Source organism: Protomyctophum bolini (assembly GCF_963924005.1).
Source record: "Protomyctophum bolini genome assembly, chromosome: 19".
In the NCBI taxonomy this organism is placed as follows: Eukaryota; Metazoa; Chordata; class Actinopteri; order Myctophiformes; family Myctophidae; genus Protomyctophum; species Protomyctophum bolini.
Genome location: NC_137880.1, coordinates 13,556,269 through 13,578,990, shown reverse-complemented (window position 1 = coordinate 13,578,990; position 22,722 = coordinate 13,556,269). Strand labels below are relative to the sequence as shown.

Below are 22,722 nucleotides of genomic sequence, written 5' to 3'. Positions count from 1 at the left end.
CAGAATCAGATGTGAGACCATGCTCACCATTAGCTCTCTTCCTGTACATCATAGTTACCATGACGACTAGGAACAACAACGCAACTCCACCAACAGCCACCAGGATGAAGGTCAGGTATCCAGCCCCTGCAGGGTTATCTATAGGTTGAAATTAAGAAACAAAATAGTACAAGATCAGGGAAATGATGTACATGACATGTCTGTACAGAGTACAGACATGTACTGTACAGAGTACAGACATGTCACTGACACTCAGACAAAACATCCTCATAAAAAATATGTGCTAATATGCAAATGTACCATAACTATGCAGTGCACCACATCAGATAAGCGTTTGAATGCATAATTTATAAAAGGTAAATACACATCAGGCAAGCTTCTTCGTTAAAACAAGAACTACACATTTTAACATACATGCAACTGCTGCTTTCTATTTATATATATATTGCTGTGTTGTCATATCAAACTGCATACCGTCACCACACACCCATGGTTGATACTATATACCCTGTCAGTACTGTAGCTTTCATTCATCATGTTAAATACTTGAATCTTTAAATATCTTAAACATCTACATACTGTATAATTTGAATGATTTTCATCATATGAAAATAGTATTTCGTACTTGAGGTTGAGGGCACGGCTCTAAAATCTATAGATTTCTTCACTTGTCTGTTTCCATCAATCAGCTGACAGCTGAACACCTCACTGTTATTCCTCTTCTGCGGGATGTGAATGGTCACTGTGTCCGTGTAGAGGAGCTCCTGTTTTCCACTGGTTTCATTCAATACATTACCATCCACATCCACCCATCTGAGAGAATGTCTATTCCTTGGATGCTTGTGAAGTATAAAGCAGGATAACACCGTCTGACTGCTGCTGGGATCGAGATCTGTCCCTGGTGAAGATGACTGAGATACTACATTAGAGAGAAAACATAGTGAATATGTTGGCTGAGGACAAACAAATATATTTCAACTAGAACACAGTCCAATTCAGTGGATTGACCTGATAAGCAGTAAAGAAGATACTCACTGTCGAAGAGAGAGACAGAATAAGCATCTGTAAGATTAACTGGAACTGGCGCAAACTTCCGGCAAATGTAGTCGCCAACATCCTCAACTGTGAAATTCTTTAGGACCAAAGAACAGTTTGATCCAACTCTCAGTCTATTTGCTCTTGCCTTGTCAGTTTTGTTCAATTCATTGTCAATCTTTCCGTGAATAACTAAACGTACAAAAGGGTTGTTCCTCGCAAAAATCCATTCATCTTCCTGACAATCATGAATTTTGGTCACATTGTCACAATGCAGAGTGACTTCATCTTCAACTCTGTGGTAAAGGAAGGTGGGGTTTTGCCTGGTATTTGCTGAGGGATAAATAATAGCAAATAATTATTGTACTAACTCCACTAATACATTTACATTTATGTGAACATTTTAGAAATCGGACACTATTAACTACGGTTAATCTTGTTCAAGGTATAAATTACCGTATTAAAAAAGTAATAAGATATGCACATATCCCCATAGTTTTTTGAAGACGGTGCTGGACCCAAAAAGTTGAATTGAATGTCTGCACACGATATACTGCATGTCTGCTCCCTGTCCTCCTTATTTCAACCTAACAAACAATGTTTCGCCCCTCCGGGCTTTCTCAAGTAAATTATTTTATTTTCATTTAAACTCCCGGATTCCCAGTACCAACCGCAACAGTAAGGAGTGAAAGGTCTATGTTAGAGTTAAGTGTCAGAACTACAACCACAGGTCAAACTATCGTCGTTGTGAAATAAGTCAATACTTCATGAATATAAAATAGATGCGTGCAATATATCACATATAGATATGATCAGTTAAATTGTTTCAAATTTCAATTCATTGTGTATTGTTTCCATACTAGCTAAACGAGTCAATCTCAGTGGTCTCAGATTGTGTATGGGTACTGTAATCTGTAATAATACATGAGCAGAGCCACATCGCCAAACTAAACGCAATAGCATTGCAATAAATGGTAAACGCTTAATCCTGAGCTGTGTGTCTCAATGAAATAATTACATTAAATGTATTCTCACCAGGCAGATGAAGCAGTACCATCAATATTAATGTGAATTCAAATTTGAATTCAGCCATACTTCACTTTCTATACTCTCTCTTCTGTTGAATCTCTGCTGTCTCTGATCTACATCCTCTTGACACACTTATTATAAGCTTTCATCAACCAGAGAATAGTTAGTTCCTCATTACTGCTTATCCCGCCACATTATCAGCTCAAGTGACCTTGCCTGACTGCTAGTTTGTCATTTCTATTTTGGAGGGGCGTTATTTTACGTCCTGATGATGTACAAAGTACGATGATAAGAGCGCCCTCACTTTTTTAAATGTATAACCCCCCTGGGATTCAGAATGGTTTAAGTCAGTTCAGTTGACTTCTGCTGCAACTAATGCTTGCTTGATGATGGTCTCACACTGAACATCTAGTTATTTATGGTGTAAAACCGACTCGTTTTCACCCACTTTAAATGTAATTAATTTGCATAAACTTAAACTCATAAGTTATATTGTAAAACCACAAACTGCACTGCAGCAATTTCCTCTATCGTCAGGGTTCATACTGTAGTGTAAACAATAATATTATTTTATCACTTCACATTCATCACATTTAAAATGATCTTGATCAAGTAGTTCTGTAGCTGTGTGGAATAACAAGAAATTAAGAAGTGTGGATTGAAATCATTGTAACATCAGTACTTTACTTAAGTACAATATTGAGGTACTTTTACTTCACTGGAGTATTCCCAATTTTCTATACTTTTACTTCTACTCCACTACATCATTGGCTTCCGGTGAATGTTCATCATCCTTACATCTTTACATACTTGTATCATTACATGACTATATTGATTTATTGATACTATGTTGCAGGTGATTAGGTGGGGTGGGAGCGGCTAGTTTTAGGAGAGCTTTGTTGTTTGTTTTGTCCTCCGATTATGTATGTATGAATGTACTTGTTGTATTGTTCTGTATTTGCTGTAGGTTGCTGGACCCCCTCGAAAACGAGATGATACATCTCAAGGGGATATCCTTTTCTCAATAAAGGTTCATATACATCTCGTTTAGAGGGTTAGTTCCGACTTTTGGACTTAAAGCTGTAGGAAATAATTGCCATTAATATAGTGATTGCAAAATAATGAATGGATTTCCTGAGTCCCGTGGTGGGAGTTCTGGTCTTGGTTTTGGTGAAGTAGTTCTGGTCATTTGGTGGGGCCACTCATTAAAAAATAATTAATCCACAAAACTACATTTTTTAAATCAAATTCATTTCACAAATTGACAGCCCTAGTTATTACTAGTTACGTTGGATTTGGATTATTATTACAAAACATACATTAATCACTTCAGACATTTGAAAATAGCCAATCTATAAGCTCACAATGGGTCTGAGCTTGTAGATCTGATATTTTCAAATGAGCTTTATACATTTGAAAAGCTGAAATGGGACATTCCGCATGAGTACTTTATACTTTGGTACTTTAAGTACTTTTCCCCCCCTTTTCCCACGATTTTTGTAACCCATTTTTCACCCCTGTGTCAATTATCTAATGTGATCCTGGGCTCTACACACCCTCCGCCAACCTAGTCCCCATATATGGGGGACATGGGGAGAGCAACAGATTTGAATGCTCATGCTTAATTTAAGTACATTTTGATAGCAAAACTCTTACTTGTAACATTGTATTTCTACATTGCAGAATTGATACTTTGGGCAATCTGCCTTCAGTTGTCAGGAAGTGAAATATTATATTATACCAAAATATAATGAAAGAAGCCTTGATATGACAGGACCAGGCCAGTTTTAGTTCAATACAAGTCTGAATACTCTGAATCAATAAATGCATCCAGTATGTCATTAATCCATTAAAATGATCAAATCTGGTTGTGAGCTTGTACAGTAGATCAGCTACTAAAAAATAAAAATGTAGCTAATAAAAAGGGCATTAAATTGTCATCTGGGGACCCCCTGCCCATATTCATGTGGTGGACCCCCCTTGGGTCTGGGGTCCCGACCCACAGCTTGAGATTCCCTGCCTTATGAGATGTTGTGCTATTATAGCCTACTACTGTATGCTGTATACTGCAGATCGGGTCATTTACCTTTCTTTGTTAATAATATGAATTAATATAAGCTCAAAACCTTTTTCTGCCATAACTGGCTGAATATGAACTGGGGATGATACATAGAATAACATAAATCATTTAAATATAGGAGACTACAGTGCTCTCAAAATGGACAAAATAAATGTAGCCTACTCCTGTTAGAAGATGAAAGAAAACAGAGTTAGAAAACAACAAAGTGTTCAGTTCTTCATTTACAAAGGGTTGAAAAAGTAAGAATGCATGAGCTAACACAGTATGCATTTACAGCGGTTTATAAAAAAACACACATAAATGGATAAAAAATAAATTATCAACTGAAGGGAAACCATGACATTAGTTCTGACATACAAACATTTCATCATACATAATTATGCACTAGAATTTGGTGCAAATACATCCATACTGGCACACAAACTAATTAAAAAATACATGAACAAATTAACTCTCTCTCCATTGTAAACAATGGACATTCCACTACTAAAATAATAATATTTTGAAGGTTAAATTGGTACCCTTGCTATTTTTTTTTGCAATTTCAAGAGATAGTTAATGCCAAGATACAAGCTTTTATTTGTATTTGTTAACAGACATGCGACTAAAACAGGACTATTTAGAGAACTTTAATGTGTGTCACATTAATACATTTATTCCCAGTTTAGCAACAGAGTTAACGGCTGCCTTACGATACGATACTAAGCTGACATTTGTGCATAGTCCAAACGATTGGACTCAATTGTACTATTTAAGACTGCCATTGAATCGTAGTATTAGCATAGATTATGCCGTATGTCGTCTCTGTCGGGTGGAAACCTCATTATGTCCAAAATAGCCTGGCCTAGCCAGCGTGCTTTCTGGTCTAGAGGGGCGGGTCGTGGCTGAGACTCGCTGGAGAATATTGGTTCACAGATCTAAGGCTTCTGAGCATGTTGTCTGTATTGTGCAGATGTGCACCATACTAAATTACAGTGGTTCTTCTCAACCTTGACCCCCACAAAATAATAATATGGGAACTGGAATTTGGGGGATCCCCTGGGGGCCCGACCCCCAGCTTGGGAATCACTGTTATACGGTATGAACTTATGAATGTAAGAGCATCTCTTACATTAAGTAGTATAAAATACGATTGTGCATGTTGTCTGTATTGTGTGCCATACTCTATCAAGAGCACAGAGAATCTGTTTGGTCCTTGTTGTATAGGAGACACGGAAGCCATGAAGAGAAAAGCTACTATTAATTAAATATTTTATTTTAATTAAATACTAAAAGTATTCTTCAATGTTTGTCTGAGTCATCATGACTCACCAAAAGTATTTATTTCTATAGGCTACCTAAGATGTTTTAATGCTGGCCACTTGCGTATTAGTAACGGTAGAACTGTCATGAAAACTAAGCCCTATTGACTAATTCACGCAGGTTGCCCTGGGCACAATCATAGCTGCATTAAACACAGCTTGACACCGCAGCATTGATTGCCTTCACCTGGCCTACAGTAGCCTGGTAAACCAAACATTTTCAAGGGGGAAGGGTTTACCAGGCTTGGCCTACAGAGCACTGCTTTGTGGACCTTTGACATTTAAAAGGACAGAAAACATTACTGTTATTTTCCTCTGTGGGGCAGTGTTGTAGAGTGCCAGGTAGATTTGATAGATTGGTAGTGCTGGCCATGCACTACCAATGAGCTACACCCTTTAGGAGGAAAGTGAATGGAGATCCTCTCAGTCAATGCAACCACTGTCTTTAGTGTGCATACTTTTTAGATATTTTTTTTTGTGATTTCTTTATGCTAGATACAGGTGAGATTCTTGTTTTTTTCCCCTCCACTTTAGCACCGACACTTGTATAATAAGACAATTCATGTTTTAAATCTACATCTAACTAGCTAATTTTCTGTTATATTACACAACATTACATAAATAAACATATAAAACATACTTTTATGAGGGTAGAGAACAATGTCCACTGTGAATATGGTGTGTTTCCAAAATGTCTTGCATGGCAAGTGCAGTCAATCACATTTATGATTCAAAAATCCTGTTTGAACTAACCAATCTTTCCATATGATAACTTGACGCAGCATCACATTAAGAGACATGTTTAACCACTCATAGCTACAGTATGACCAGTAGTCCCTCAGGGCTCTATACTTGGCCAGTAAATATTACTGCTAGCTCATCTACACAGTCAAATCACGAGTGTTAATTTACGTCAATATTGCACAAATTGAGGATTTTCCTGTGTAGACACGCTTGAGAAGAAGACTCATGTCTTGAAGAAACTTCCCTTACTCGGCTTATTACTTATTACTTATTTTCATGAAGGGTCATCCATGGATCTCAGGGACATTTTGTGAAACCAGTTTTCAGGCCAACATTGCTCTGAGTAGCCTATAGTGTTGATTTTGACAGCAAATTTTTAGTCATAATTTTATGAATAAAAAGTGATTTAGTTTTAGACATTTTAGTTTTTAAATACTAAAGGAACGTTGATAATGTCTGCAGGAATTTGATATTTCTAATTAAAAGTTAAGCAAAAGAGCAGACAAAAGGCTTTTGTAATTGGCAGTGGAGCCATTTCTCTTATTTGTTTCACTGTGCTTCTGTACTTTGCTAACAAACCAAACTCCTGATGCAACCAACCAAGCCATGTTCATTTGAGAAGAATTGTCTTCCATCTCCACGGGTGTTTGGGAACATGCGATAAAAGAACTGTGCACTGAACCCTTATACCACAGGAGGTATAAGTCAGCCACAGCCTGTCGGATGAAAGCTTGGAGATACGACCTCTTGTGTGCCTTGCCGTCAGGGGACCTGCTCCACCCGCTTAGAATCCACCCGACATATTGTGACTGTAAAATACTTTTGGTGTGCTTGTGTTAAGAGCTTCCACATATCAGAATGAAGCCCCCAGATGCTTGACATTGTGAAAATCAAGAACCCTTTTGGGGATTTCGCACAGCATGCGTCCCAGGACGGCAGGAAGCGACTGTTTTTTCGGTTTGTTTCCTGTGATCCACTCTGTAACATCCTTACAGAGAGGTCTCACGGGAGAAGCTGAAGGAAGGTTCCAGCTTGACTCCGTTGGTTTCCTTCTCAGAAGGACACTCCACAGTAGGGAGCTAGGGCAAAGGAGAGAGACAGAGAGAGAGATGAGCACTTCAGGCCAAAAGTATAACTTTCTTTCCAAACAAATTGAACAGGAGTGGAAATTACATGTTGGTTTACCTATGCCAGTGGTTCCCAAAGTGGGGTCCGGGGACCCCTAGGGGTACTTGAGGGAGTTCCAAGGGGTACCTAGCTCAATTAGAGATATTAGGAACCAAATGGACCCTTATGGGTCTGTAACTCTGAGAGTGTACAAATGGAACCAAATGGACCATAACAGGTCCATTTGGTTTCCGTTACTGTGAGAGTTAAATTAACAGTGGTTTTACAATATAAATTGGGGTACCAGAGATAGAAATGCCATTAACCCATTTTGGGCGAACCCCTTTTGGTGTTAGCATTATGTTATGCTTTAGCTATAGAAAACTAGCAGATCTACAAGCTCATAGCGCGCCACCGAGTGGTGCGCTACGAGCTTGTAGGTCTGCTATTCTTTTTAATTGAAAATGACTGACATAGAAACATAGCTTTTTCAGAAAACTGTCAGGATGTAGAAAACATTTTTAGAATCTGATCTCAGGTCAAAATGGGTTAAATAGGGGGTCCGTAGCATAATGCGTGTGAAACTGGGGGTCCTTGAAATGAATATGTTTCGGAATCACTGCTAGAGCCGTAAAAACCCTCCCTTTTCGGGGGGGGGGGGGTAACTACTAACTGGCATATGTTTTCAAATGGGGGGTCCATGGCCTAATACATGTTGGTTTGGGGGTCCTGGACCTTGACACGAAAAAGTTTGGGAACCACTGACCTATGATACTAGATTACCATTTGATGCATTACCTTGTGAATACAGTGGTTACTGCGAGTTTGTACATCTGCTCTTTTTGAACTTTTTAGAAAAATGGTGAAAGTGTGAGAACTACTGGTTTAGAAGACATTTGTAGAATCTGCCTCGGGTCTCAATCTGTTAATTTACCGGACTCCCTCTCTGGAGTTTCGCCCAGATTGCCGTAGTTTTGAGGTTGGGTTTAGGCATAGTTTCTGTGAGGTCAAGGGCAAGGGTTAAGTTTAGGGTTAAGGTGAGGTTTATGTATAGTTTTACTGGGGTTAAGTAAGCCACGGTCAACACAAAACAGACTACTGATATAGCCACGCATCAGCAACAGGTAATAGACCTTTGTAATGCCTGGGATTTAAAATTCTTTATTGGATAGTGGGGAGAGTTGGGGGGTGACACGCGGCAAAGGTCGTAGGGATCGGGAGTCAAACCTGCGACACACTGTCAGGCTGGCTTAGCAGCCTAGGTGCCCGGACCACACTACTGCCCGGGCCCAGAATGGGTTAGCTTAAGGACACTTCACGGGGGAGCCATTAAGGACACCCAATACACAGAGGGATGACATGAGATTTAATATGCTGGCATTCTTGAAGGGAACTCTGTTGGAAGGGAACCTCATATGAGGGGCACCTCTTTCAGGCACTTGGCACTCCCAACCAGACAGAAGCTAGGATATATGGGACAAGAGATTGAACCAATAGTCTAGCCCCTTTGTAGAGAGCTGGACTCCTTATAGCCGAAGAACGGCCAAATCACCATGGTGCACAAAAACATTGTTTTGGCTGATCTGAGGGTTTGTAGGGTTCAATCCGACGTGCAAGATATAGGGATGCCATAACTTTTGTTGCTTTGAATGCCAGCATCAGATTCTATTCTGTGCGGGCATATTTCCACAGTGCAATGTCGATATTTTGACTTAAGTAAAACATGTGGATACCACTGGCTGCAGGAACTGGCTGAGGTAACATCCTTGTTAGTATGTGTCCATGACACCCTTGTATAGTGAAGTATGGGTCCATGACATTTGGCTGACTGGCTGGCAGGCTATAAGAGCCGAGTGCTGAGAGCACCCCTGGAGCATGTCCAGTACGCATTGTTTTCATTGATCTTCTCACTCCGCTATCCAAACAACACTCAGTCCAGCCGTGCTGCCATCGAGAACAGCTCGATGAGCTACTGAAAGTAGAATGGCTAATGCTCACAGAAAGCGGGTTTAATTACTGGTTGAGTGCTCTCACCATTTTGTCTTGCTTTGCTGTTCTTTGACGCTTACACACAGCAAACTGAAGGTCAGATTAGGCCTCTCCTATTACTTTCATGAACGCTACTCCAACAGGGATGTGTGTGTAGTGCGTGCGTGCGTGTGTGTGCGGGCTTGCCTTCAAGTGATTGCTCTCTGCTCCCATGTTGACGTTGTTTCTTTTCAGTTCCGATTTGATCAAGGCTGAAACATACAAAACATACAGCACGGCAATGTGAGTGAAACTAAATGGAATTTTAGTCAAGATTATGACTTGATGATTAAATCCAAGTCAACACTGATGACATGTCATGTGTTCTGGTTCCACAGGCATTCTAAGGCTGTAAACGTTTGTTTTTATGCTGACATTACGCTGAAATGTTGAGGTCAAACAGTTAAAAAAATGTTTTTTTTTAGTTATGAAATATTTTTCATCAAATAACTCAAAATTTGCCGTCAAAATCAACACTGCCCCCGAACCCGTACCTGTGAGTAATATTCCCACGAATATCCAGGAACACAGGAAGAGGTTTCCAGCCAAAGGTCTGTAGTCTGTCGTCAGCCTTCCCTGGATCAGTGTGAAAATGATCCCAAACAGCTGGGTCCACGCACACACACACACACACACACACACACACACACACACACACACACACGTGTAAGAATGGGTATGAACCATAGAGCAATCGTGTGTATGTCATTCAAAACGTTTTCTTCCCCGTAAATGACCGCCCTAATTGATCATACTGCAGCGTCACACTGTACAAGTATAAAAAGTAGCCAGTGTCCCTTTATTCCTATATATGGAGTTCTGTGTCAGCCCTGCCCAAATATGGAGTGTTGGGATGTCAGAACAGGCCAGCTTATGGAGTTCTGTGTCAGGATATGGAGTGTTGTGGCCAGCTTCATATATGGATATAATGGCAGAGGCCTTTTTGGGGCGGCCATAGGCACCCTGTGGTGGTGTGGAACACGTGTGTCGAATTTGAAGTCGCTGGGGCTAATGGTTCTCGAGTTACGTGGATTACAGACGTACACACAGAGACTTGGTGCATTTTATAGTTAAAATGAATTGTGACGGGTCAAGAAGTCACACAGGTGTGGTTACCTGGGCGAAGGCATTGAGGAGACCTGAGGAGGTTCCTTCAGACTCTGGGTAGGTGATCTCCACTCCAAACTCGAAGCCCAGAGGGAGGTAGCCAGTCATGAAGAACCTGCAACACGCCATGATGTTTGTGTTAGTTGGCAACTTTTTCAAGTCAAAGAACACCCAAATTGATATATATTTGGCCACTGACCCCATCTGAAAAGGTTTGGTACCAGGGACCCCCAAACGTATTCTAAATTATCCAAACATTTTCAATATCTTTCAAAAATAGCAGATATACTGTAAGCTTGCAGCGACATTGCAACCGTAAACTGCCACTGCAGCTGTTGTTTGAACATATTACAAGCCCTACTGTACAACATTCTCTAAAATGTTTTACACTGGGCTCAGAGAGTACAGGAAGTGTGAGAATCTGAGCATATTACATTTCTTGGGTCCTTTTTGTGGGGCCTTTACACTTATGTTAGTAACCTCACACCAGAAATGTAGTACATTACATGTCTCATGCCAATGGAAGCAAGATGTTCCACAATAAAACTACAGCTCTGAACTAAGTATACAGTCTTACTCACAGACAGTTTGGTTTGTAAGAGGTCAGTCTTACCCAAGCGCTCCGGCAGTGGCAAAGACCAGGTAGATGTTGTCCAGGTCCAGGGTGAAGGTGAACACCAGCATGCCCAGAAAGGACAAGATGTACACCAGCAGAGTGGTCATCCTGTGGAGCAGACCCAGAACACAGGCTTAGTAAAAGCAAAGGGCAAAATAAATAGACTTGTTAGTGTTTGAAAAGGCATAGAAGGATTAATGCTTCTATTCCAAGGTCATTTGTTGGGGGGGGGGGGGGGGGTATATAAGATAACGTGTAATGACTTTTAAGACCTTTGTAATGCAGAGGCATTGGGAGCTTGTAGTTCGGCTATTTTCCCAATGTTTATCTGAGGAACTGAGTCAATTCGAAGTGATTATCGGGCCTGAAAGGTTTGGGAACCCTTGTGTTAGGCAACCTAACAGTATGCAACTAAAACCATGTGTGCACTAAGTTGTGGGTGTGCATAGAAGTGAGTGTCTGTTCAAGAGTCATGTTGTGTGGCCGCGTGCGTGCGTATCCGTGTGTGTGTGTGTGTGTGTGTGTGTGTGTGTTATGTTATGTACTTGTATGTCTTGGTGTAGTCCAGCCATAGGCCACAGATAATGGAGCCCACCATCCCGGCTACCACCAGAGTCAGTCCGATTCGGCCTGCGTTCAACTCCTGGTTCTGTGGACGGAGGAGACAAAGTCAGTCCAATGAAAATAGGCGATCTACATGTACAGTATACGGGGTTAGAGTGCTCACGTGGCCTATAATAGACTCTTCTTTTGGGCTTGTTTCCATAGACCTTGTTCCTCTTGTTCCTCCTCTTAAAATCTGGCAAACGCTGACCTCGACACAGACTGGGACGGGCTGGGGGAGGAACCATGTGACCTGATTCCCAGGTGGCTTCTCTACCCGCACTCAAGCACAGCTGCATGTGTGTGTGTGTGTGTGTGTGTTCGCTCACTCATATGGTTATGCTTATAGACCCTTTATCAGACGACGTCACACTGATAAGAACCAGGCCGGCACCAAAAGAACCCCCACCGCCCATAAGATGCAGCAGCACTCCCGTGTAAAAATCCCATCAAACTTTCAGATGCTGCTGTTCTTCTCCCAGTGTGGAGGAAGAATGCTTAGGATTTTTACCATGATCTCTCGTTCTTATTAGAAACATATAATCCTTGGCTTCTGTTGTGTGTGTGTGTGAACAATAATAGCAATTCAAAGCAGAGAATGGACCGAGAATAGCAGACCTGCATCCACGACGCGGTAGTGAGCTTGAGAGAGGTTGAATGGACTGAAACCAGCGCTCCACAAAACAACAGGTTTTGGGATCTGTTGGGAATTGAGGTCTATTTATTTATTTGTTCATAAATTGATGCCCTACTTGATCACACTACAACGTCGCACACAATCGAATCTCTCAAGAAGAGAGTCCGAGCTGAGCTACTGAATCTGTCGGCAGGGGCATTCGGAATGTGTGAACTTTGGGGATTAAATGTGGAATGAAAACATGAGTGCCCCAAAGGAAGACAAGGACTGAGGGCGGACCAAACGGACCCCCTCCCACCTGTTTTTCTTTTCTTTTTGCCGATGGGTTCCCACAGATTGCACAAAACATCAAAAGTAGCAGATCCACAAGTTCGAAACGTATAGCTGCTCAGAGTGGGAGTGCACATCAGGCGGTCTGTGTGCTGCGCTGTGCACCGTAGGAAAACTGCTTTGCTGGTGCCTATATGGTGTCTCAGTGTGATTGCTGGCTCATGTTGCACAACCTCTAGCTTTTCATTCTTCTGGTACAGTGTGAACCCAGAGCCCCGCATCAGCAGTAGCGATAACAGCACAGCACAGTACAGTACAGTATGTGTGGGAACATTCACAGGGTTGACGGCTAGCTTTTGCTCTTGTAAACTCTCATATCTATCCATAAAGAAGCCATATGTCAGAACACATAGGGTCAACTTATGGAAGGGTATGTCAAGCCAAGTCTCATGTCGCTGTGTGCGTGCGTTTGTGTGCGTTTGTGTGTGTGTGTGTGTGTGTGTGTGTGTGTGTGTGTGTGTGTGTGTGTGTGTGTGTGTGTGTGTGTGTGTGTGTGTGTGTGTGTGTGTGTGTGTGTGTGTGTGTGTGTGTGTGTGTGTGTGTGTGTGTGTGTGTGTGTGTGTTCAGGGATTTATTGTACAGAGGCCCGGTGAGGGAGGGACTGCTAAAGTCGTCTGACATTTTAACTGGAAGAGATAGAGCAGTAGTTCTTCTCACCCTGTGGGTCGGGACCCTCAGCGGGGTCCCCAAATGATTTTGGTGCGGCCCAGATGATTAGCTTAATATACAACATTGTTTTCTCACTTTTAACACATCGTCTGCTGAAAACATTTTTGTGGCTTTCGCCTTTATTTTATATTTTTTATGGAGGGACAGACAGTAGGCTGACAGGAAATGGGGAGAGAGATGGGGGGTGACATGCAGTAAAGGCTGTCGGGATTGTGAGTCGAACCCGCGACATACTGCCAGACTGGATTACCAGCAAAGGTGTCTGGACCGCTGAGCCACGGCCCAGGCCCATATATCCGTTTTTAACACAATCAGCGCCAGGATTTATTTCAAAATAGAAGCTCGAGGTGCCAGGAAGATATGGCCGCTTTTACTCTGTAAAGCCAACGATATGTAAATGCAGAAATACTCAATGATTGACACTTACTATACTATGTACTATAGACCCTGTGACCCAAACATGCAGGTCTTGACCTACTGCTGGGAACAGTGGTTTATACTCTGTGTGTGTGTGGTGTGTGGTGTGTGTGTGTCCTGATCCTTTCCACACACACACACAGTGTGCAGGCATGCGTGAAAGCAGCTAATGAACTCAGTCACAGACAATGGCCTCATGTCATGTCTCCTCATTGCTTCTGCTTCATCCTCTCATCCCTCCCTTCATCTCTCTCTACTCTCTCTCTCTCTCTCTCTCTCTCTCTCTCTCTCTCTCTCTCTCTCTCAGAGGTCATATGTCAGTACACAGACAAATGTGTCCGTGGCAACCACGTGGTCTTGTTCATGGCAAATTCTAGATTTTATTTTTACCCACCATTATCATAGACCCAAATACTGAACATCAAGGTTTTCTTCAGAATATTTATGACACTTATTTACTATGACACTATGGCATAGTAGGAGTCCAACTAGTACGAGTGCTTCAAAAATGTTTTATTTGCAAGGACCCCCTTAACTGTCTCTGAGAGGTGTACGGTACATGCACATCCCCAAGACAACGACACAAACCTGGGGTGACTGGGCCTTCCCCTCCTTAAGCTGCCCCCACCCTCGCCACGTTTAAAACCACACTCAAATCCACCTTTTCAGACTCTCATTCCCTACCTAATCCAAATCCCTCTTTTCCAAGGGTGTCACAGGGTATCTGAAGGGGGGTGAGCGTGGGGAGGGGACAATGCCTGCGTGCTGAATTTGGCGTTTTATTTTTTGTTCTATTTTTAGCCTATATTACCGACCAAAATTCCCAAATAGGCATGCTTTGGCTAGGCAAAAATCGCACAGTTGCTGGTCAATTAATCTTAAATGGGCCAATAGGCTTTCATATAGGGGAAACAGAGTTGTTGCTGAAAAAACAGTTGTTGTGGTCAAAAGTGGGGGAGATGAAATCACCTATCTGTGAGAGTGGGTTACCTGATAGCAAGCCATAATCATCTGGTTGAGCAGAGTCGATACGGAGTAGAATGAGCCAGTCATTATACCTACACACACACAGAAGGAGAAAACGCTTAATTTCATCCATATAATACTACAACAGTGATACATAAACTAATGAGTTTGCTTAACAATTCCTAAATAGTGGTTCCAAATGGACATGGGGTCACCAATATGTAATATTGTACAAACCATTATAATGCTATTATTTTGACCATAAGACCCAATTACTGAATGTCAAGTCACGTTTTCTTCAGAATGTGTACAACACTTATTAACTATGATACTATGGTACTAGTGGTTCTCAAATGATTTATTTACAAGGACCCCCATAACTCTGAGAATGTACAATTGGAACCAAATGGAGTTACAGGCCTGTTATGGTCATTCAGGGCTAGCTCTTCATGTGTTTCTGCCTGTTTCTGTAATATTATTGTACACTCATTTTGACAATGTCCACCACAAGCTAGCATGGAGATGACCCCTGAAATGGACGCTGTACAGGTGTGTAACACAGAGTGTACAATTGGAACCAAACGGTTCCTCCGGTTCCAACCCTAGTCAATTACACCGCCAGGGGTTGGAGGTTCAACTCCTGTAATTGGTTTATCGTATGAAATGTGCTGCCAAAAAACACTGACAGACTGACATGTTCCCATGTGCAGTGTGTCTGTGTTACACTGAATGCTCAGATATAATCTAACTAATGGAACAAATGGCTGCAGGACACAGCAGAGTAGCAGACTCTCCTATCTAGTCAGGAAAAACGCAGTCATAAACAGCGTAACAAAAGAGTGGAAGTGACTGAAAAACGACACAGAAGAGTGGAAGTGACTGAAAAACGACATAGTGGGATTCATTTGACAAGGCTTTTAACAGGACTGGAGGATTCCCAAGTAACATTCACAGTGCTCACTGGGGTGAAACGGGGCTGCCTGCTTCCCCCTTTCCTTTTCCTCCTGTGCATCGACTGGACCGTGAAACAAACAACCCACAATAAAAAGACCGTCATCCAATGGAGTCTCACAGAACACCTGGAAGACCTCGACTTCACGGATGATATTGCACTACTTACTCTCACACACCCACAAACAGATGACATTGCACTACTCTCACACACCCACAAACAGATGCAAGAGAAATGCCAACTCCTGGAAACAGCAGCCGGATTGGGGCTTAAAATAAACCAAAATAATGCGGATAAACAACAAAAGCACAAATCCGATAAACATCGGAGGCCAGACACTGGAAGAGGACGACAAATTCACATATCTGGGAAGTGTGATAACAGTGGACGGTGGGACAGAGGAGCATGTGAAGTCACGACACGAATAGGGAAAGCAAGAGCAACATTCAACATTTTAAATAAGATCTGGAAAACCAAAAACATCTCACTCAATACAAAACTCAAAATCTTCAACTCCAATGTCCAATCCGTACTTCTATACGGATCAGAAACCTGGAGGACCACCAACTACATCACCAATAAACTGCAGACATTCATCAACCACTGCCTAAGACGCATCCTCAGGATCTTCTGGCCAAACCGCATCAACAACATCAACCTATGCAACCTAGCAACCCAGTGCTAATGTAAGTAGCATTACTAACTCGATCGATCACAACCATGATAAAAAAGACCAATTGACGTAGATCTACGGCAATGGCGGGCGCTCAGATTAATTAAATTGGTTACTTTCCACCAGCTGGTTGTGTCCTGTCCTTACCGTAGCTGACGAGCAGCAGCAGGAAGGCCTTGTTCCTGAAGAGGTTCTCTATGGACTGTCTGTAGGAGTAGTCCTCCTGAGGGCCGTCTGGCAGCACGGCCTGGGCCTGGCTGGGGGGCAGCGGGGGGCGGTCCCTTATGACTACACACACACACACACACACACACACACACACTATGTTTAGTGCAACTGTGAAAGACTGAGTGACGTAGGGCGACCATGATGGTGCTTCTTGTAAACAGTGACTTTTCTATGCTATTATAATTACATACTACTTTATTGACTTAAAATAGTGCAGACTTGCTCCATAAGTCATAACAGAAGAACGCCTCAAGGCTCAAGCTGCGGTAGATAAAGTTATTATTCTTTCCTGCATGGACTGGATCCCAGCATGGAGGAAACATAAAGGACCTCAAATGAACGAGCTAACTTAATTTAAGAGACGTCGCAAAACATGAATCGTTCAACAAAAGATACAAGCACAGCCGTGTTTGTTCACGACATTTTCACAAAGGTACGTAAAATTACCAAACACATGAAACTGCTATGTTGCCTCTGCTAACTAAAGCAATGCCAACTACCATTATCTAGCCCAGCTGTACTGTTCCACATTAACATGATGTTGTTACTTGTTACACAGCAATCTGTGCAGAGCTAAGATAGTTTTTGATTGATTGAATACATTATTAACAAGTTGCATAACTAAGTTACAGAATTAGCAATGTTGTTGTTTTCCCCCAGGCAAATGAACCATCCAACCATGGGGCCCGGAGTAACACTGCAACTGTGGACGATGGCACATTATTCTGTTCTTAATAAATGTTGTTGAATCTTGAAACTCTGTCATTCATTTGCCATGGTTCACATGACGCTTGTAGGGCTTTATTTCACCATATAACTACTTATTAAAGGCCTACTTATTAAAGCACAGCTATGTTATATTTGTGCATAATGTCTATGTTAATTCTCTTCTCTGAAAATAGCCAATCTACACAGTACACAGCCTGGTGAGCTGCAGATCAGCTATTTTCGATGAACAGATTTAACGTGGATATTAACGATCAATAAAAAAACACCCGATCTACAGGTAGGCCAATTGTATATTCTTGAATGATAGCATAATTATGTGTTATCATAGGCAAATGGCCAAATCAAATACATTACTGTACATTGTCAACAGCCCAGAGAGTTTAAAAAGTATTGACGCTTTTCTGTTTTGCACTAGTCTGTGGATGTGAATCAGCAGTTTGATCACCCACCCGCAGATGTCAAATAAACATGGGGCATGAAAGATTTCCGCAGATGTTTCGCTATGGAAGCAATTAAATGTTGCCTAGAATAGCTCGTTCCTTCAATGAGGTAGGCTACTGCTGCATCAGTTGTAGCCTGAAAGGTCAGTAGCTGACAAAATCATCTTTCCATTCTGTGTCCATAATGTCCCCGAGATAACGCTCTCTTCCTCATAGCTTGTCCTTGTCCTTGAGCGCAAGCCTCGTCTCTCCATTAGTTTTCCGTTTAATCTTGAGTCTGCAAATGAGTATGTTTACAAACGCAAAGAGACCACAGACGAGACGTTGCTGGAAACTATAACCTAGCTCTGAGATGGTATGTGGAAGTGGTTGGTATTTAATGACCTTGGTCATAATAAATACGCACGCAATAAATATTGATATTGAGGACGTATTTGGTCAAAACATATTGTGATAATTGATTTTGTCCAAATTGCCCAGCCATATACTCCCCATACTCAGCCAGGACAGATGCAAACTGTATGTGAAAAAGGAATAAGATTTCCCAGGCCATAGCCTTCAAAAGTTGGATGTGGACACACCTGGTATACGTTTCTCAATGTGTGTGCAATGCATGCACACATGCAGGTGCACACACATGAACATGCATGCACGCACACACAACTTTCTTTCTTTTCTTGTCTACGAAGGTATGCCTGTTCTTAACCTTAACTGATGGCAGATGGCTAACCGTGTGTGTGTGTGTGTGTGTGTGTGTGTGTGTGCGCGCGCGCGCGCGCGTAATTGAGGAGAAAGCGAGAGGCGTAAAACATATGTTGTCTGGTGGAAACCTCATATGTTACTTATCAGCATTCAAATTCAAAAACGGCAAAAGTGGTTTTGAGCTTGTAGATCTGCTACTTTTGATGCTTTCATGTAACACTGTAGAGTCAAAGTAGGGCGTTAATTCATGAAAACAAAGAGTTAAGACATTTCTGCCTGGCAGCGCCGAAATGGCGATGATGCTTTTATTATACATTATCCAAAGCCTTTCTGCCCCATCACAATGTGCATTACATTCACCTATACATTCACCTACATACATACACACACACACATGTTTTTGAATGTATTTGCCACTGTTGTCCTGCATTTTTGCGATGAAGATAATTGTGTGTTAGTGTTGTTGCCGTTTGTTGTTACTGTTGTTTATGAGACCGAAGGCAAAAGCCAGGAGTGGCCAAAGCAGCCTCCGCAAAGACAGACAGACAGACGTACCTATCACAGTGAGTAAGAGGAGGACAGTGGAGATGATGGCAGTGCCGTAGAACATGACACTGATGTTGCTTCCCATCAGGTCCAGGTCCCCTGGAGTGTTGGGGACCAGCACTGGAGGCAACAGGAAACCTATAGCGCACCCCAGCTAGATACGCACACACGTGCGCACACACACACACACACACACACACACACACACACACACACACACACACGTAGTAGACAAGAGGTATGAAAGCACAATTGAGCTATCATATCCAGCTATAACACATACAGCATTGGATAATCTAATGAATGTGTGAAGTGATCTCTCTCTCCCATACTGACGTCACGTGCACCCAGTGCATGTAAGTGGAGGAGCCGGACAGTTATAGCCTGCAGAGGAGTCTTCTGACCTATTGACCCTCAAGAATGGTCAGTATGGTATACTGACTTGATGTGTCTGATGTATCTGATGTGTTTGTAGGTTTATTTTGTCTGTTAAATATTTTGTCTAAATCCCTTGAAAACGAGATGGTTTATGATACCTCAAGGGGTTTATTCCCCAAATCAAATTGCATAATGCAAATTCCATGGAAGCGGAGATTGAACCCGGGCCTCCCACTTGCCAGACCAACGCGCAACCTGGCGTGCCAATAGGGCTGAGCCCGATTGGCAGGGCTGTTGCGGGCTGGGTCTTGGCTGGGGGGTGATTGATCTACAATCACCCCCCGGTCTTGGAAGCGCGTCCTTGCGCTTCTCACTTCACACCGCCGACTGCCGCACAGTCGCACACAATGTCCCTCATGCGAGGATATCACGCTCCACGTCCTGCCGACTACGCCAGATTGTAGCATTGCGCGGAAGCGGGGATTGAACCCGGGCCTCCCACTCGCCAGACCAACGCGCAACCTGTCGTGTGGTAACTATACTCAAAAACTGTACTGAAGTACAATTTTTGAGGTAGACCTACTTTAAACTTTGGATATTTGAAAATAGCCAGAGCCACTGCCGCCCCTTTTTCCACCAGTGACAATGTGTCTGTCTGTCAGTCACCTCCATAAACACAAACAACCGTCAGAATTGTATCATTATTAGTAGTACCTGATTCCCGAGCACGGCCGTGGCGCACGCCGTCGACACCTCCTTGGGTCCGAACCACACGGAGGCGACGCGCGACGGCAGGCCGAGGATGAACACCTGCGCCATGGAGCAGACCACCTGTGCCGCCATGGTGACGGCGAAGCGGTCCGGCGCCACGCTGGCGCACTTGAGCCAGGCGCCCAGGCAGTTGAGGCCGGCGCCCAGCACCGCCGTCAGCCGCAGGCCCCGGCAGTCCAGCAGCCACGTGGCCGGGAAGATGAGCGGGATGTAGGCCACCATGTAGACGATGGAGAGCCAGTCCACCTGCATGGTTCAATGTGCCTCGTTATTCGTTTGACCGTTTTATAGCCTAGTAACTTGTTCATTCATCAGTCCCTCTTATTTGAGTATTAGTATATATGGCAATAAGGGCATAGCAGACATTTTATGGTGCCGCACAGATATAGAAAACCCATTCGTTTTCCAAAGATATTTATATACAAGTCTACAACCAAGCTATCCAGGCTCCTGCGTCATGTCCATAAAACATTTGATTGTGTCAATATTTAATTATGTTATACTATATTTAATGAAAAATATTTGAAAAAAGGGTAGGATATATTTATTTGACACAGAATTAAATGTTTTATGGTCATGATTCACCAGGAGCTTTCATTTTTTATCATATATAGGCTATAGTATAGCCTATTATTGTCATCTCAACACTCATCTGTTGTAGGCCATGCATCAAAACAATCTACAAAAGGGCAATTCTTCATTCTCTCATGCATGGGGATGAGGAAAATGAGGAAAATGATACAACAACAAACAACAACTGAACAACATCACTAACTAACACAACGCACCTTGTCGCTGGTCACGCCGTAGTACTGCGTGAAGACGTTGGTGATGATGCTGTAGTGGATCCACTGGAACGCGTTGACCATCGAGTACAGGCTGAACACAGCCAGCACGGCGAAGCGACGCCAGTACAGCCGGGTCTCCAGACCTGTTCTATCACCAACCCCTCCTACTCCGTTGGGCAGCATCGCCTCTTTCTCATCCGGCTGATGCGGGATCTCCTGCTCCAGATATTGATGCCGCCGGGCGGCAGTGCTCAGGTGGTGGATCGCATCCTCCGAGTCATCCTCCCTCGCTGCGGATCCGTTGTGCGGCAGCAGCTCGGCGTACCGCTCGGCAGGCGACGTGGTTCCGTCACCGTCCGCTTCGGGAGGTGCAGGAACGTCCTCCTGCTTCTTCAGAGGTGTAGGCAAAAAAATAAGTTCTCACTTCCCATAGCATAAAAATATATTTATGGTTGTTTGTTTAATTGTTTGTGGGCGAAAATAGGAAACGTTCGCCTGATAACGACATTCCCAAAATAGGGATGCCACATTGAAAGTGCACGTTAATGAATGAATGGTTGCATTAATTACACAATAAAACGGAAACGCTTATCTAAATTATAACATGTAGCCTTAGAGTATATGTAGCCCCAGATGGACGGGCATATCGTTGCGATGAAATCAGATTAATGATCTGCAAAAACGATTCAGAGTCGCGGGGACAAAATAACTGAATTTAAGGCTAATGTGGAACACTGTCTATAGCGGTGACCCAAAAATGAGGCCCCCGGGACTGTTTAAATACCTTCTTGCATACTGTGATGTGCGCGCCGTCGGCGTCGTCCGCGTCAGGTGCAGCGGCGCTGCTGTCAGCGCGCAGATGCTCTTCTTGGACCAGCTCCCCAGCGACCATGATGGCAGAGGAGGAGGAGGGGACCGGGGTTGAGGAGGGGGATGAAGCCGCCTCCCGGGCGCCGGAGAGCGGCTTGGTGGAGACGATCAGCGCGGCGGCAGGAAAGAGGAGAACAAGAGAGCTGATCTGATGCAAAGCAGCCGGAGGGACGCTTCCTCATGTCGTTATGATGATCACACACTGTCTGTCACGGAACACAGACCGCAGCGGTACGCGGCGCAACGCAGGGCATGTTGGTTGTATGAACGATCCGGCAGTGGTATTAAAACGATACAATAAAATTGATTACATTGTATGAATAATGCACAATGGCCATATTCTGCTGGACCGATAGTCACCAGTAACAGTTCACCTTATTCTCTCCTGGACCAAGCTTCCTCATGTAGTCGCGCATGGCATGCTGTCTAGCCTATCTCTCAGGCAACGCGGCTTTTGTGTGAGCTATCTCGCCCTCTCTCCCTCCCTCTCTCTACACCCCCCCTCTCTCTCCTTCCGACGATGACACGACCAATAGCAAAGCAGAAACAAAGAGGGTTGTACCATTTCCAGGGCGCCGTGTCATGTCATGCGCGTGTGCGTGCATGCAGCGTGCGTGTGAGTGAGTGAGAGATGGCACGAGAGGTGATATATAGCAGGAAAGGATGATGCAACATTCAGTCTACCTCAGTCTCACACATATGACTATGGGTCAGAACATGTGTAGACCTAGCCATGATTCATGACTCTCGTATACATGGCAGTCATGTTTCAGGGCTAGTGTAGACCATATACAGTAGTAGTGTAAGGCCTTTAGCCTTCACTATAGTCATGTAAATGTAATACGTTTACATATTAGTCAGCAACTATAGGCTATAGATAGGCCTAGAATCTTACCCCCATTTAGTCCCAGCTTGTGTATGTTATCTACTATCTAGCCATCCTTGTTGTAAACTAACTGGTTAGCATTGGCTCCAT

At 43.1% G+C, this 22,722-nt stretch overlaps 1 protein-coding gene and 1 long non-coding RNA gene across 3 annotated transcripts; both read right to left on the bottom strand.

Annotated features, from left to right (window-relative positions):
* Nucleotides 1-719: 719 nt before the first annotated feature.
* On the bottom strand, nucleotides 720-2,226 carry LOC308334154. Its single transcript, XR_013965854.1, has 3 exons — nucleotides 2,071-2,226; nucleotides 1,036-1,368; nucleotides 720-919 (listed from the first exon to the last, which is right to left on the bottom strand). It is a non-coding gene; the product is annotated as an uncharacterized lncRNA (long non-coding RNA).
* A 2,122-nt stretch (nucleotides 2,227-4,348) lies between these two features.
* On the bottom strand, nucleotides 4,349-22,178 carry LOC308334140 (choline/ethanolamine transporter FLVCR1-like). Of its 2 annotated transcripts, XM_080790731.1 has the most exons (12): nucleotides 21,661-22,178; nucleotides 20,877-21,266; nucleotides 20,032-20,334; nucleotides 18,949-19,093; nucleotides 16,442-16,582; nucleotides 14,694-14,761; nucleotides 11,593-11,696; nucleotides 11,045-11,155; nucleotides 10,441-10,546; nucleotides 9,819-9,930; nucleotides 9,472-9,536; nucleotides 4,349-7,268 (listed from the first exon to the last, which is right to left on the bottom strand). In XM_080790731.1, exons 1-12 carry the CDS (start codon nucleotides 21,766-21,768, stop codon nucleotides 7,179-7,181), a joined length of 1,743 nt encoding a protein of 580 aa, XP_080646857.1. In that variant the 5' UTR covers nucleotides 21,769-22,178; the 3' UTR covers nucleotides 4,349-7,178. The 2 variants fall into 2 exon arrangements, with proteins under 2 accessions (XP_080646857.1, XP_080646856.1); XM_080790730.1 differs by lacking the exon at nucleotides 4,349-7,268 and having other exon boundaries at nucleotides 9,265-9,536; nucleotides 20,877-21,263.
* Nucleotides 22,179-22,722: the final 544 nt, after the last annotated feature.